At 38.7% G+C, this 12,598-nt stretch overlaps 3 protein-coding genes across 4 annotated transcripts; 1 reads left to right on the top strand and 2 right to left on the bottom strand.

The window, feature by feature from the left end:
• Positions 7-6,950, top strand: LOC104712666 (putative 1-phosphatidylinositol-3-phosphate 5-kinase FAB1C). Its single transcript, XM_010429613.1, has 11 exons — positions 7-1,263; positions 1,351-2,124; positions 2,220-2,373; positions 2,463-2,807; positions 2,897-3,673; positions 3,777-4,108; positions 4,186-4,312; positions 4,404-4,568; positions 4,655-5,995; positions 6,090-6,356; positions 6,445-6,950. The coding sequence occupies exons 1-11, from the start codon at positions 821-823 to the stop codon at positions 6,697-6,699; spliced, it is 4,980 nt and encodes a 1,659-aa protein (XP_010427915.1). The 5' UTR covers positions 7-820; the 3' UTR covers positions 6,700-6,950.
• Positions 6,839-8,338, bottom strand: LOC104712665 (uncharacterized protein At1g66480-like). 2 transcript variants are annotated; one of them, XM_019229410.1, is made up of 3 exons: positions 7,926-8,338; positions 7,491-7,834; positions 6,839-7,175 (listed from the first exon to the last, which is right to left on the bottom strand). In XM_019229410.1, exons 1-3 carry the CDS (start codon positions 8,150-8,152, stop codon positions 7,165-7,167), a joined length of 582 nt encoding a protein of 193 aa, XP_019084955.1. In that variant the 5' UTR covers positions 8,153-8,338; the 3' UTR covers positions 6,839-7,164. The 2 variants fall into 2 exon arrangements, with proteins under 2 accessions (XP_019084955.1, XP_010427914.1); XM_010429612.2 differs by having other exon boundaries at positions 7,471-7,834.
• LOC104712667 (U-box domain-containing protein 10) lies at positions 8,775-11,366 on the bottom strand. The gene is made up of 4 exons (XM_010429614.1): positions 10,952-11,366; positions 10,629-10,745; positions 10,140-10,541; positions 8,775-10,048 (listed from the first exon to the last, which is right to left on the bottom strand). The coding sequence occupies exons 1-4, from the start codon at positions 11,255-11,257 to the stop codon at positions 8,966-8,968; spliced, it is 1,908 nt and encodes a 635-aa protein (XP_010427916.1). The 5' UTR covers positions 11,258-11,366; the 3' UTR covers positions 8,775-8,965.

The raw sequence follows: 12,598 nt of genomic DNA on the forward strand, positions 1-12,598 counted from the left end.
GGAGCAGTATAAGGAATCGCTTCTCTCTAGAAATCTTATTGCCATAGCTGTTTTGTTTCTTTTGGTTTTGTAATAAGAAAAAAAAAAAAAAGTACAAAAATTTACAGAGAAGAAAGAAAGAAAGAAAGATGAAGAAGAAGCAATAAAAATTGTTACTTCTTTGAAAGAAAGAAAAGAAAAGAAAAGAAAAGCTCTCATCAAGAAAGTGTTATCGAGATGCGAGCTAAGTCCGGTAGTAAAGGAACCTTCTCTGTACTTCTTCTCTTTCTCCTTTTGATTCTCATTTTGCCCAGTCTTTAATTTTTCTTTCCTTTTTTCTATTTCACTTTCCTTTTCTTCTTCTTCAATTTCACCTCTTTCTTCCTTCGGGTTTTTTTCTTTTCTTGGATTCTAGAGTTTTGATTGAGGTCTTAAGTAGTCTTCTTCTTGGATTTTAGTGTTTTCTTGGGGTTGTTGGGTATTGGATCTGTTTCTTCTTGGTTCTTGATTATTAGGTTATTTACTTCAAAAAAAAAAAAAAGATTGGCTAATAATACTTGTGGGTTTATCTTGATCTAGGGTTTGATGTAGGACTTTTTGATTCTGAAACAAAAAAAAAGAAAAAGAAAAAGTTTTTATTTCTTATCCTAAATCTACCCACCATTTTTGTTGTGGGAGGTTTTCTTATTTTTATTATTTTGGGTTTTATATACTCCTTTTTTACCAAAGTCAGAGATTTGAGCTCTGTTTTTGTTTCCATTCAAAATCTGGGGTGAGAAGAACAATATAGAGAAGGAGAATAGAGAGAGATTTGTTTTAAAAGTAAATATTTTGATTGTTTATGGGAATACCTGATGGTTCACTGCTAGATCTAATTGTTAAGGTTAGGTCTTGGATAACTTCGGATTCAAGTGATTCTTTCTCCTTGTCACCATCATCTAAACAAGACTTTGGAATTATGCCTATCGTTTCCAAAATGTGTCATGACTGTGGAACCAAGCTTGACCAAGGAGGATATTGTTGTCTTGGCTGTGGTTCTTGTTGGTGCAAGACTTGTTGTTTCTCTGACTCTTGTGATACTACACAAGAGAGGATTAAGCTTTGCAGAGAATGTGATGGTGAGGTTCGTGAGTTAAGGGTTAAGAGCTATGATAAGGTTCATCCTCGGGATAGCCCTGATCCGCCTTCTTCCCTCGCTGCTGATGTAAGCGAGAGTCTTCTTGCTTCCAGTCTTGAAATCCGTGATTGTAGGAACATGGCTTCTATTCGTTGCTATCCTAGCAGGTATGTTTTTGGTCTCAAAGTTTTCATTTTTCCATGTTCAGGAACATGTTGGAGTAAGTAAGTGTGTGATTTGTTGTTTGTTTGCAGGGGTGAGGAAGACGAGGGAAGATATAAACAGTTCTTAAGCCCTTCGAGTGAATACAATCAGGACAGTTCAGATATAGAGTCGGGTAGTGTTAGTGCTAGACATGAGCAATTTAGTTGTAAATCTTCTGCTGGTTCCAGTCCTCACGACAGTCCATTAAGGAACAATTTTAGTCCTCTTGGGCGCTTTGTACAGCACGCCAAAGACCTTAGCCCTACTGTTGGTTCTTTTGATCATCATCATCAAGAACAACAACAACAACTTATGGCTGGTGATTTAGCTAAGTCAGGTCAGGGAGCATTGGATCCAGAAGATCACGAGGAAGAAGAGGATAAGTTGCAACAGCCGTTGGATTTTGAGAACAATGGCCGCATCTGGTATCCTCCACCTCCAGAAGATGAGAATGATGACGCTGAGAGTAATTACTTTCAATATGATGATGAAGACGATGATATTGGGGACTCTGCTACCGAGTTTTCATTGAGTAGTAGCTTTTCTAGCCATATTCCTACAAGAGAAAAATTGGGAGAAAACAGCAATGAACCTCTTAGAACTGTGGTGCATGACCACTTCCGTGCTCTTGTTGCAGAGTTGTTGCGTGGGGAGGAGCTTTGTCCATTGGATGATGGCAATGCTGCAGACTGGCTTGATATTGTCACTGCTTTAGCGTGGCAGGCTGCTAATTTTGTAAAACCGGATACTCGTGCAGGCGGTAGTATGGATCCCGGGAATTATGTGAAAATAAAATGTGTAGCATCTGGAAATCAAAATGAGAGGTATGTTTTTTGTAGGAACTTTTTCTTGCCGCTATCCAACTCATTAGTAATATCCTCTGGCTGATAATTACTAATTGAATACCTTGTATCTGCAGCATTCTCATCAGGGGAATAGTGTGTAGCAAGAACATTACGCATAAGCGAATGACATCGCAGTACAAAAATCCAAGGGTGCTTCTTTTAGCTGGATCTCTTGAGTATCAGAGAGTTGCAGGCCAATTAGCATCCTTTAACACGTTGCTTCAACAGGTTGGTGTTTTACTGTTTCTTCTTTATGATGAACTCTGATTAACAAAGTTGAACAAAACTGATTTCTTTGTTTGTTTTGTGTTGGACAGGAAGATGAACATATGAAGGCGATCATAGCAAAGATTGAGTCTCTTCGTCCTAATGTTCTGCTGGTAGAGAAAAGTGCTTCTTCATATGCCCAGCAATACCTTCTAGAGAAGGAAATTTCATTGGTGCTCAATGTGAAAAAGTCATTGCTGGACCGTATAGCTCGTTGCACCGGTGCTGTTATTTGCCCCTCAGTAGATAGTATTAGTACTGCTCGATTGGGGCATTGTGAGCTGTTCCGGACTGAGAGAGTGTTGGAGCAACATGAAGCTGGCAACCAGTCAAACAGAAAACCATCAAGAACATTGATGTACTTTGAAGGGTGTCCTAGGCGCCTAGGTTGCACGGTATGCTTAAAAGCTTGAACCTTTGTAGCTAAGAAGTTCACCAGTTTTAAATTCTCAACTTGAGTAGACTTTTCTTGAAACTTGTGCAGGTTGTGCTTAGGGGAAGTTGTCGCGAGGAGCTGAAGAAAGTAAAACACGTTATTCAATACGCCGTATTTGCAGCTTATCATTTATCATTGGAGACATCGTTCCTTGCGGATGAAGGTGCTTCTCTGCCTAAAGTTAAACTGAAGCAACCGGGGATGGTGCGGACAGCATCACAAAGGAGAATAATTGATGAAGGCATTTCCCTAATAACTCAATCTCCTACAAAAACTGATGGTCAAGCTGCTTTGATTGATACAACTGCACATGAAGATGAAAATGCACCCCCTATGCCAGAGCATGAAGTTTGTGAATCATTGTGCGAGGATTTTGATCCTAGTCAGATATTCCCATTGTCTTCTGAAGTTGAGACTGAACAATCTGATGCCCTGAATGATGTTTTTTCCAATAATTTGGTAACAAGATCATATTCGTCGAATCAGTTAAATGATATGCAAGAACACACTCTGTGCTTGAGTAGGGAAAGCCCTGCAACACTGACTCAACTGCAGAGAAGTGAAGAAGAGAACAGCAGAAATGAAGAAGAAAACCAATTAGTGAACACTCAAGATTTGTCACAACATGAGAGATTCGATGAAGATGATGTTTCCAGTGAATATTTCTCTGCTGCAGACTCTCATCAGAGCATATTGGTCTCATTTTCAAGCCGCTGTGTTCTGAAAGAATCAGTATGTGAACGCTCACGACTCTTGCGGATTAAGTTCTATGGATCATTTGATAAACCTCTTGGAAGATATTTGAAAGATGACCTTTTCGATAAGGTTAGCTCTTTTACATAAAACTTTAGTCCACTCTTTTTGTCTTTTTGAAGTGTCATAAAATAAGCAGTCTAAATTTATACTCTTCTGTTTTATCTCTTGACAGAATTCAAGTTGTAGATCCTGCAAGGAGCTGGTTGATGCCCATGTCCTCTGCTATTCTCATCAGAATGGAAACCTTACCATCAATGTTAGACGTCTACCTTCCATGAAGCTTCCTGGTGAACAAGATGGGAAGATATGGATGTGGCATCGCTGCTTAAGATGTGCACATGTAGATGGAGTCCCACCTGCTACTCGTAGAGTTGTTATGTCTGATGCTGCATGGGGACTGTCTTTTGGAAAGTTTCTTGAACTTAGCTTTTCGAATCATGCAACTGCAAATCGCGTTGCTTCTTGTGGCCATTCACTTCAGAGAGACTGCCTTCGGTTCTATGGGTAAACTTGGTTTAATCTCACTCTCTAGTGTTATCTTAAAGTTGTTGAAACACTAATAAAATTATGTACTTTTGCAGATTTGGGAATATGGTTGCGTTCTTTAGATATTCTCCCATCAATATACTTACTGTCCTCCTACCTCCATCAATGTTGGAATTTAACAGCCATCCTCAACCGGAGTGGATACGGACAGAGGCTGCCGAGGTAAGACTTTAAGAATATTTCAAGGCTCTTTTGTTGCGTCAGGTTTTGGAAACTCAAAGCTCATATACATTCTGTTTGTGCATTTGGACAGCTTGCTGGTAAAATGCGGACTATGTATGGGGAGATATCTGGTATGCTCAACCGTATGGAAGACAAAAGCAGTTTGCTTGAACCTGAACAATCTGAAGCCTCTGATCTGCAGAGTCGTATCATGGGGTTAAAAGATCAACTCGTGAAGGAAAAAGATGAATATGATGTGAGCATCTGAATCTTTTGCTTCTGTTTACTTTTCTTTTAAGACTGAAAATCTTATTGAAGCTTGTTGAATTTGCTACTGAACAGGATGCACTGCAACCTATCTTTGTGGAGGATCTTCAAGTTCAGGGGAGTTTGGATATTTTAGAGCTGAATCGACTAAGACGGGCACTCATGATTGGTGCTCATGCTTGGGATCATCAGCTTTACTTGTTAAACTCTCAACTCAAGAAAGCATCTGTCTGTAAAACTGGTGATGGCAATGCTTCTCGGAATCCAGAGGTGCATGATGCTCCAAAGATTGACCATAGACAGCAGGAAGGTCAAGATGATGGGGAAGAAAAATCTCATACTGACTCAGAAGCTAATGGTGATACCAAAGATACAGATAACATGCTTTCACCTGGCACTTCTCTGTCCGAGAGGATAGATTCAGCGTGGTTGGGCTCGTTTCAGAATCTAGAGAAAGCCGAGACAATTGCTAACACAGAAGGCTTTTCAGCTGCTAATTCTCCTCTCAGGAGGCTCGCCAGGCCGATTCGTGTCCAGTCTTTTGATTCAGCTATACGATTTCAAGAACGGATCCAAAAAGGTTGGCCACCGTCTTCTTTGTATCTCTCGACACTCAGATCTTTCCACGCTTCTGGTGAGTACAGGAACATGGTGAGAGATCCTGTTTCAAATGTGATGAGGACTTACTCTCAAATGTTGCCGCTGGAAGTACAGAAGTTGGATCTTATTGTTGGTTCAGTGCCTACATACATCTCTTCAGCTTCTCAAATGGCTGATGGAGCGCGGATGCTGATTCCTCAACGGGGACTCAATGATATCGTGGTTCCTGTATATGATGATGATCCCGCAAGTGTTGTATCATATGCTATCAACTCCAAGGAGTATAAGGAGTGGATTGTTAACAGAGGTATTACTACTAGTAGTAGTAGCAACAACTTGAATAACAGAGAGTCTGAACCTTCCACGTTCTCTACTTGGCGTTCTCTGTCGATGGATGTTGATTACATTCAACACGCGGTGTATGGATCTTCCCAAGACGATAAAAAGTCTCCACACTTGACCATTTCTTTCAGCGACCGTGCTTCTTCTTCTTCCTCTAGTTCCACTGAAGGTAAAGTGAAGTTCTCTGTGACGTGTTATTTTGCAACGCAGTTTGAGACTCTGAGAAAGACGTGTTGTCCGAGCGAAGTGGACTTTGTGAGATCTTTGAGTCGGTGTCAGAGATGGTCTGCACAGGGAGGGAAAAGCAATGTTTACTTTGCTAAGTCGTTGGACGAGAGGTTCATTATAAAACAAGTTGTCAAAACCGAGCTGGATTCTTTCGAGGATTTTGCACCTAACTACTTCAAATATTTGAAGGAGTCACTCAGTTCCGGGAGCCCCACTTGCCTTGCTAAGATTCTCGGTATTTACCAGGTACGTTAACAATATAGGGAATGTAATCTTGTGGGACTTTGGAATGGAGTACTTAAGCATGTAAATGATTGAATGCAAATGGTATGTGTTGCAGGTCTCAATTAAACACCCGAAAGGTGGAAAAGAGACGAAAATGGATTTGATGGTGATGGAGAATCTCTTCTACAACAGAAGAATATCTAGGATCTATGATCTCAAGGGATCTGCACGGTCACGGTACAATCCAAACACATCGGGAACAGACAAAGTTTTGTTGGACATGAATCTGCTTGAGACACTGCGCACAGAACCTATATTTCTTGGTAGCAAGGCCAAGAGAAGCCTGGAAAGGGCCATATGGAACGACACAAACTTCTTGGCTGTAAGTGATTTCATTACCCTCAACTCATTTAGTTCTTAACATGTTTTGATTAATCTGTTTTGCTGATTGTCCATCCTCTTCTGGTTAGTCTGTGGATGTAATGGACTATTCATTGCTGGTTGGGTTCGACGAAGAGCGTAAGGAGTTGGTTCTTGGGATCATCGACTTCATGAGACAGTACACATGGGACAAGCACCTTGAGACATGGGTTAAAGCCTCAGGCATTTTGGGTGGACCCAAGAACGCTTCTCCAACCATAGTCTCACCAAAACAGTACAAGAGGAGGTTTAGAAAGGCCATGACAACTTATTTTCTCACTGTTCCTGAGCCATGGACCTCTTGAGTGGAAAAATGAAAAAACATTTTTCATCATTCTTTTGTTTACTGACTGATTCCAATTTGTTCTTCTCAAATAAAAAAAAAGGGAAATTGGTTAACAGACAGATATTAATACAGGTTCGAACCTGACTGATTGATTTATCTTTTTTTTTTTTTTGGTGTGTCTCTCTGAGTCTGGAGAATTGTATATTGTAATTATCGGCCAAACTAAAGCCCCCCAAATTGAAAGAAAAAAATACTAATGATTTGCCTTTTCATTATGTCTCTTCTCTTTTGTTCTTAATTCATCCTTTATTAACAGAAACTGATTGTGATACAAAGTCATGTTGCAGTAACAAAAGAGTTAAGAACATTGTGCTTCACTGTGTTAACAAAAGACTTGCTCCTGTCATCTTCATTAAACTAAACTAAAGATAATAATAATAATAAACTAAATCACAGGTCTTCTGCTTTGCTCTTTTCAAGAAATCTAACCCTTTTCTGCAACCAAAAATATCAATGAGAATTTTCTTGAAACAATTCAAAATTTATCTTCCACTTGTTAGTTTTTATATTTTTTTTTTCTTAATTTATGATAGACTAGAAGAAGTTGTAACAGAAGTCTTTATCGGGAAAAAAAGAAAGTTGTAAGTTGTAAAACACACAAGTTGGGAGCACATTTGTTTCCTAGTGGCAATTTTCGTAATTAAAGAAGCAAGAAACGTGGCTTGAGAAACGCATCGATGTTTCAGCAAAGGTAAAAATAAGATCAAAGCCTTTTAAAAGAAGTGATCACCTTATCATGTGATTTGATACCTTCTTCTTCTTCAATCCCAAAGCTTCTTCCTCCATTAGGAAGCAAATGTTGTCTCTGATGAATTAAACCACTAGGTATGTTAAGGAGACAAAGTGCTGCAATCTTGTTGGAGAAATCAGAGCCATTCTCACTCTCTTTCCTCAGTTTCTCAACTTTCCACTTTGGTAACTTCAACGTCACGCTACTCACTTGTCTCTCTTCATCATGATCAACCTCCTCATTCTTCTTCATTACCGAGAGATCAGACGATGATCTACGAGACAACTTTAGATTCTCTAGCCTCTCCTTCGCACTTATCTGAATTCCCGACCGAACCCTTCTTGGGGTTCTCTCTTTCCATGTTCTGCCATGTGGGTTATCATGATTACTATAGAAAGATTCCAACTTTAAATACCTAAAACCAAGAGAACCAAAAATTAAGGAATATAATATACCTTGGAAGTTCCACCATGAAGTAAAGCCTTTTGGATTCCAAGTTTTGGTGTGGCTCTAAGGGCTTTGCTCTGATCCCAAATTGCCTCACAGCTTCAGATTCCAAGAGAACGTATCCAGGAAAATCTTTAACCACCGTACCAGCTTTCACAGGCGTCTTCAGCTTGAAACTCTCACCATTGATGTTCATGACTTTCGCTGTTTTCTTGCTTCCCAAGCTATTACCCATTTGAGAATGTTGTTATGTTGTAGGTTTACCAAAATTGTGAGCTTGCTTTTTAAGTCCACCAAAAAGAGAGATGGAAATGTTAAGAGCTCAGTAGTTCAAGGTGGGTGTTGTGTTCGATCAAATCATTATAGATTGTAGATTGATTTATGGTTGGTTGCTGATGATAGTGAACCATTTTTGGGTCAACAAAATGCCAAATCTTGAAAATTATATAATACAATGGAAAGACAAAGTTACGTCGCATTTCACTATCAATCTTGAAATAAATAAACCCTATAACAACCAAAAAATCATGTTTAATTAAAAAGAAATTAATTGAAATTGACAATGTGTACTGTGTTTTTAGCTTATGTCCAAGAGGGGGATGTAGTTTTGGAACTTTTGTGACCAATGTTTTTAGGAAAATGACTCTTTGCGTTAATCACTCCGATTAATCTGGAAAAGTTACGTTGTCTGAAAACACATTTGTTTTCACAAAGGCACGTGAATAGATTTTGACTTTTAACGAATTGGAAAACAAAAACTGATTTGATTTCTCTTCCCACGAATAGTAACTAATGCACGTGAACCAATCCCGTGAACCTAAGAAATAGACCTTATTAAAAATCATATGGATCTTGAATTAACAAATTTGTTTTTTTTACAAAATTAACAAATCAATACAAAGGTGAGCGAGTAAGAAAGAGTTCGATTCTCGTTACTCTTTCGACTCCACCCTTACCAAATTAGTCTTTCAAAAACTGAAAAAAAAATAGAACATAATAAACAGATCAATAGAAACAGCCAGCAAAATTAAATTATGTTAATGGCTATTTAGAGTGATGCTAATTTTTTTGATGATTTACGGAGAAGCTCTAGTAGAGAGTTAGCTTTCCGCTTAGCTCTCTCTGTACCGTCTCTTGATAGTTCCATCAACGGAACAACAGCTCCGAGTCTACCAATGGAGATTAGTTTTTCGGTATCCCTCTTGCAAAGAGACAGCAGTATCGAAGCTGCGTTCTCTCGGTTTCTCGGTTGATCCTTCTGGAGACAATCTATCAAAGTCGGTATCACACTGGCTCTCAAAATCGCAGCTTTCGCGTCTTGGTTACTAGCTAGAACTGAGAGTATTGTCAAGGCTTCTTCGGCCATTCTGAGGCTCGAGTCAGTTAGCATATTCACTAGTGGCTTTACAATACCGGCTCTAACCGCTCTGCCTTTGTTTCCCTGATAAATACACAAGTTAAACAGAGCCGTAGCTGCGTCTTTCTTCCCTCTTGCGCTTCCGTTCTCAAGCAGACTCACTAAGGCCAGTATCGCACCCGAAGCGCCTATAATGATCTTGTTCTCATCAGCTAACGAAAGGCTAAAGAGAGTAGCTGCAGCGTTTTCTTTAGCTTCCATGGTTCCAGCTCGGAGGACTTGCACTATAGATGTGACTGCTCCTGCAAGCATGATCAGTTCTTTGTTGTGTTCGTATATAGAGAGGTTAAGGATGCAAGTGACAGCATTTTCCTGCGTTTCAGTGTCATCTGAGGTCAAAAGATTGACCAAAACAGGGATGGCTCCTGCTTCAGCAATCAGAATTCGGTTGTCTGTGTTTCTTTTGGACAGAGAGCGGAGTTCAGAAACCGCGCTCCTGCGGTCTTCGATTGATCGGGAAGAGAGCTTACGAACCAATGCCCGGATCGCTGACATGTCTCCACTTAGATCACGGAAAGAGCCATCACAGTTTTTGGTCTTACCGTTCATATAACCACCTGGCTGCTCAATGTTGTGCTTAGTGCACCACTGAGAGATCAGGCTTCTGAGAACATAGTTTGGAGTAAGAGTAAAGTTTTCGAGTTTCTGCTGCGTCTTCGGACATCTCAGATTACCACAGTCTATCCATCTTTGTATATACGACCTCTCATATGTCTGTCAAGGAAGAGGAAATCTCATTGTTAAGGTTTCAAATCAACTACCACAAACAAGCACAATGTAAAAATTTTGATTTTTAAAATCAGACCTGTCCTGTGGAAACAATAGCAGGATCCTTCATCAGTTCGAGAGATATTGGACAAAGAAAATCCTCTGGGATAGTGAGGTTATCCGATTTCTTTGAGTCGTCAGTGTTTTTGGTAACTGCTTTTTCTAATCTCTCATCATCAGCATCCTTTGATAAAAAGAAAGCCAAGGAAACTGAAGAGCTCTTCCCAGGAGGCGGTGATTCAGATTTCTTCACATCTGCTAAAGGAACGTTGGAATACACTGTTTCTGGAATACTATCCAGCTTTTCAGTAACTTTGCTCTTTGTATTGCTTGAGGCATCTTTCACCATTGGCTCAGATAGAGCACTCGAGAACTTTTTCGAATTTAAAGATCCATATCTCTGCATTGCTCTTCTTAACTGTAATCTTGCTAGTTCCACCTGATCACAACCAAAAACAACCTTATAATTACCTACCTAATGTTCATACACTCTGCATATATACTCATGAATGAACTTTTTTTGTACCTGTTCACGGACTTCGTCAGATATGTCATATCGATCATAAGGCAAATTGCCTAATGCTTTCTCCAACTTCCAAGTAACGCATTGGAACTGAAACGAGATTCTCTTGGCTGCCCCATCCTTCAATCAAGAATTACATCCCAAAATGTCAAACAACAATCCATAGCGTTTCAATCAAAAAAGACTAAAATCAACATCGTGTTACAACTCCTAGCTACGAATTATGTTCTTCCATGGTGACAACCAATGAAGAGATCTAAGACAATACATTGACTTAATCCATTTCTAAGAAGATGAAGAAGTCAGTTTGGTTAAGAAATACTTACAGAGGACTCGCGAGCTTGGAAACTAGTAGCTGAAGACAAAAGACGCTTCGCGGCTTGAAGTCCCACAACAAGATCAGACCACCAATCACATTCACTAGAACTCAAAGAAGACGAAGCATCAGATTCCTCCGACGTCGGAGAAGGAGGAAGAGAATCCCTAATCTCTTCAATCAAATGAGTCAACAGACCAACTCGTCGCGCGAGATCGGCACAATCCTTCTTAAACACACCCGAATTCACCGGAATCTCAACGATTTCGTTGATAAGACCGATCAGAGAAGCGGGAGTGATAGCTCCACCAGCCATTGCGCCGTCGCATACGGTGGCTGCTCCGAATTCGAATTTGGGTGGGACTCCGCTCGCTCCTCTCTTTGACTCGGATGTGTCGAGAATTGTAATCGCTGGCTTTTTTATGTATCCCACAACGAAGCCATGTGGGCTAAAGAAGAGGAGTCGTTATTACGACACCGTTTTTAATTAAAGTCCAAAAATTGTTTTTCAATATCTATTTGATTTTTCTTTTTGTATAATGTTTTTAGGTAAATTTATTAATACATTAATACAAAAGAATAATACAATAGAACAAAACTAGATAATTGATAGGCGAGATTCGCGGTGTAAGTAGATAGAAGAAGAAGATGATACAGTTGTCATTATAATTCAATTATTATGAATTTTTTGTAATTATGGAACCAAAACTTTATAATATATAGAAACGAACCATACTTTTAAAAATATTCAACCAAAAAAATAGAGTTTTATATTTATTTCAGGAAATGGTTTGTTGCGTGCTTGGTTGTAAAGCCGACCCTATATTTTAGTTGTATTGAAATTGTATTCTAATGAGGTTGTAAGGAATAAAAGAAAAGTCCATTAATGATATATAATTGATATAGTCTTCTTAATCTCGAATGGTAATTAGTAATTACTTAGTTAATCTTTTATCTAGGAGATGGGAAGAATCAAGAAACTAAAGATAAAACTTCACTTTTTAGCATGTTAGATGCATTGTATTGACATCTGTCTTACACTAATTGTAAAGACTTATGTTCTTTGTAATCATAGCTTTACACATTTTATTTTCCTTTAATCATAACTTTTTTTTTTATTATGTGTAATTATAGTTTGTTTGATCTTTTGATTTGTTACTTTTCAAAATCTTTTTTTTATATCTTTATAACACCTTTTCAAAAAGCAGGAGTATGAATTTTTCCATAGCCGAATTATTATATACTTTTTGATATTTTTCTTCGCAGGATCCAAGACAAACTCATTTGAAAGACATGATAGACACTACGACTAAATTAATATTTTCACTCAATAAATATATATAATTACGTTAGGACTCACAGATTCAACTTATATCATAATCAAATACGTTCTACAAATATATACTGCTAAAAGTTTTAACAGAAAATTAGATATATTACAGTAAAGAAAAGTTCTGATCCAGAACAATTCTTGTAAATTATAATATATAGACATTCCTTCAAATTACGAATTATATAGGTATGAGGCCTCGATCGTCTGATGTGCAAAAAAGCCACTGTGTTCGTTCTTGTTGAAGCAAATGTTGTATTTGCTGACTCCATCTCCCCCAAGTTGGCCACGCAAACACTACTCCAGTTGTTAAAAAATAAAAGTTTC

The sequence above is a fragment of the Camelina sativa genome, chromosome 9, assembly GCF_000633955.1.
Source record: "Camelina sativa cultivar DH55 chromosome 9, Cs, whole genome shotgun sequence".
In the NCBI taxonomy this organism is placed as follows: Eukaryota; Viridiplantae; Streptophyta; class Magnoliopsida; order Brassicales; family Brassicaceae; genus Camelina; species Camelina sativa.

Excerpts from the sequence above, each read along its gene's own strand:
- LOC104712666 (XM_010429613.1), top strand. The coding sequence starts at position 821 with ATGGGAATACCTGATGGTTCACTGCTAGATCTAATTGTTAAGGTTAGG. Across the intron at positions 2,125-2,219 it reads TCTGGAAATCAAAATGAGAG|CATTCTCATCAGGGGAATAG; the intron begins GTATGTTTTTTG and ends TTGTATCTGCAG. Across the intron at positions 4,109-4,185 it reads GACTGCCTTCGGTTCTATGG|ATTTGGGAATATGGTTGCGT; the intron begins GTAAACTTGGTT and ends GTACTTTTGCAG.
- LOC104712667 (XM_010429614.1), bottom strand. The coding sequence starts at position 11,257 with ATGGCTGGTGGAGCTATCACTCCCGCTTCTCTGATCGGTCTTATCAAC. Across the intron at positions 10,746-10,951 it reads TCCAAGCTCGCGAGTCCTCT|GATGGGGCAGCCAAGAGAAT; the intron begins GTAAGTATTTCT and ends TCTTGATTGAAG. Across the intron at positions 10,049-10,139 it reads CTATTGTTTCCACAGGACAG|ACATATGAGAGGTCGTATAT; the intron begins GTCTGATTTTAA and ends CTTCCTTGACAG.
- LOC104712665 (XM_010429612.2), bottom strand. The coding sequence starts at position 8,152 with ATGGGTAATAGCTTGGGAAGCAAGAAAACAGCGAAAGTCATGAACATC. Across the intron at positions 7,835-7,925 it reads TTCATGGTGGAACTTCCAAG|AACATGGAAAGAGAGAACCC; the intron begins GTATATTATATT and ends CCCACATGGCAG. Across the intron at positions 7,176-7,470 it reads GTATCAAATCACATGATAAG|AAAAGGGTTAGATTTCTTGA; the intron begins GTGATCACTTCT and ends TTTTGGTTGCAG.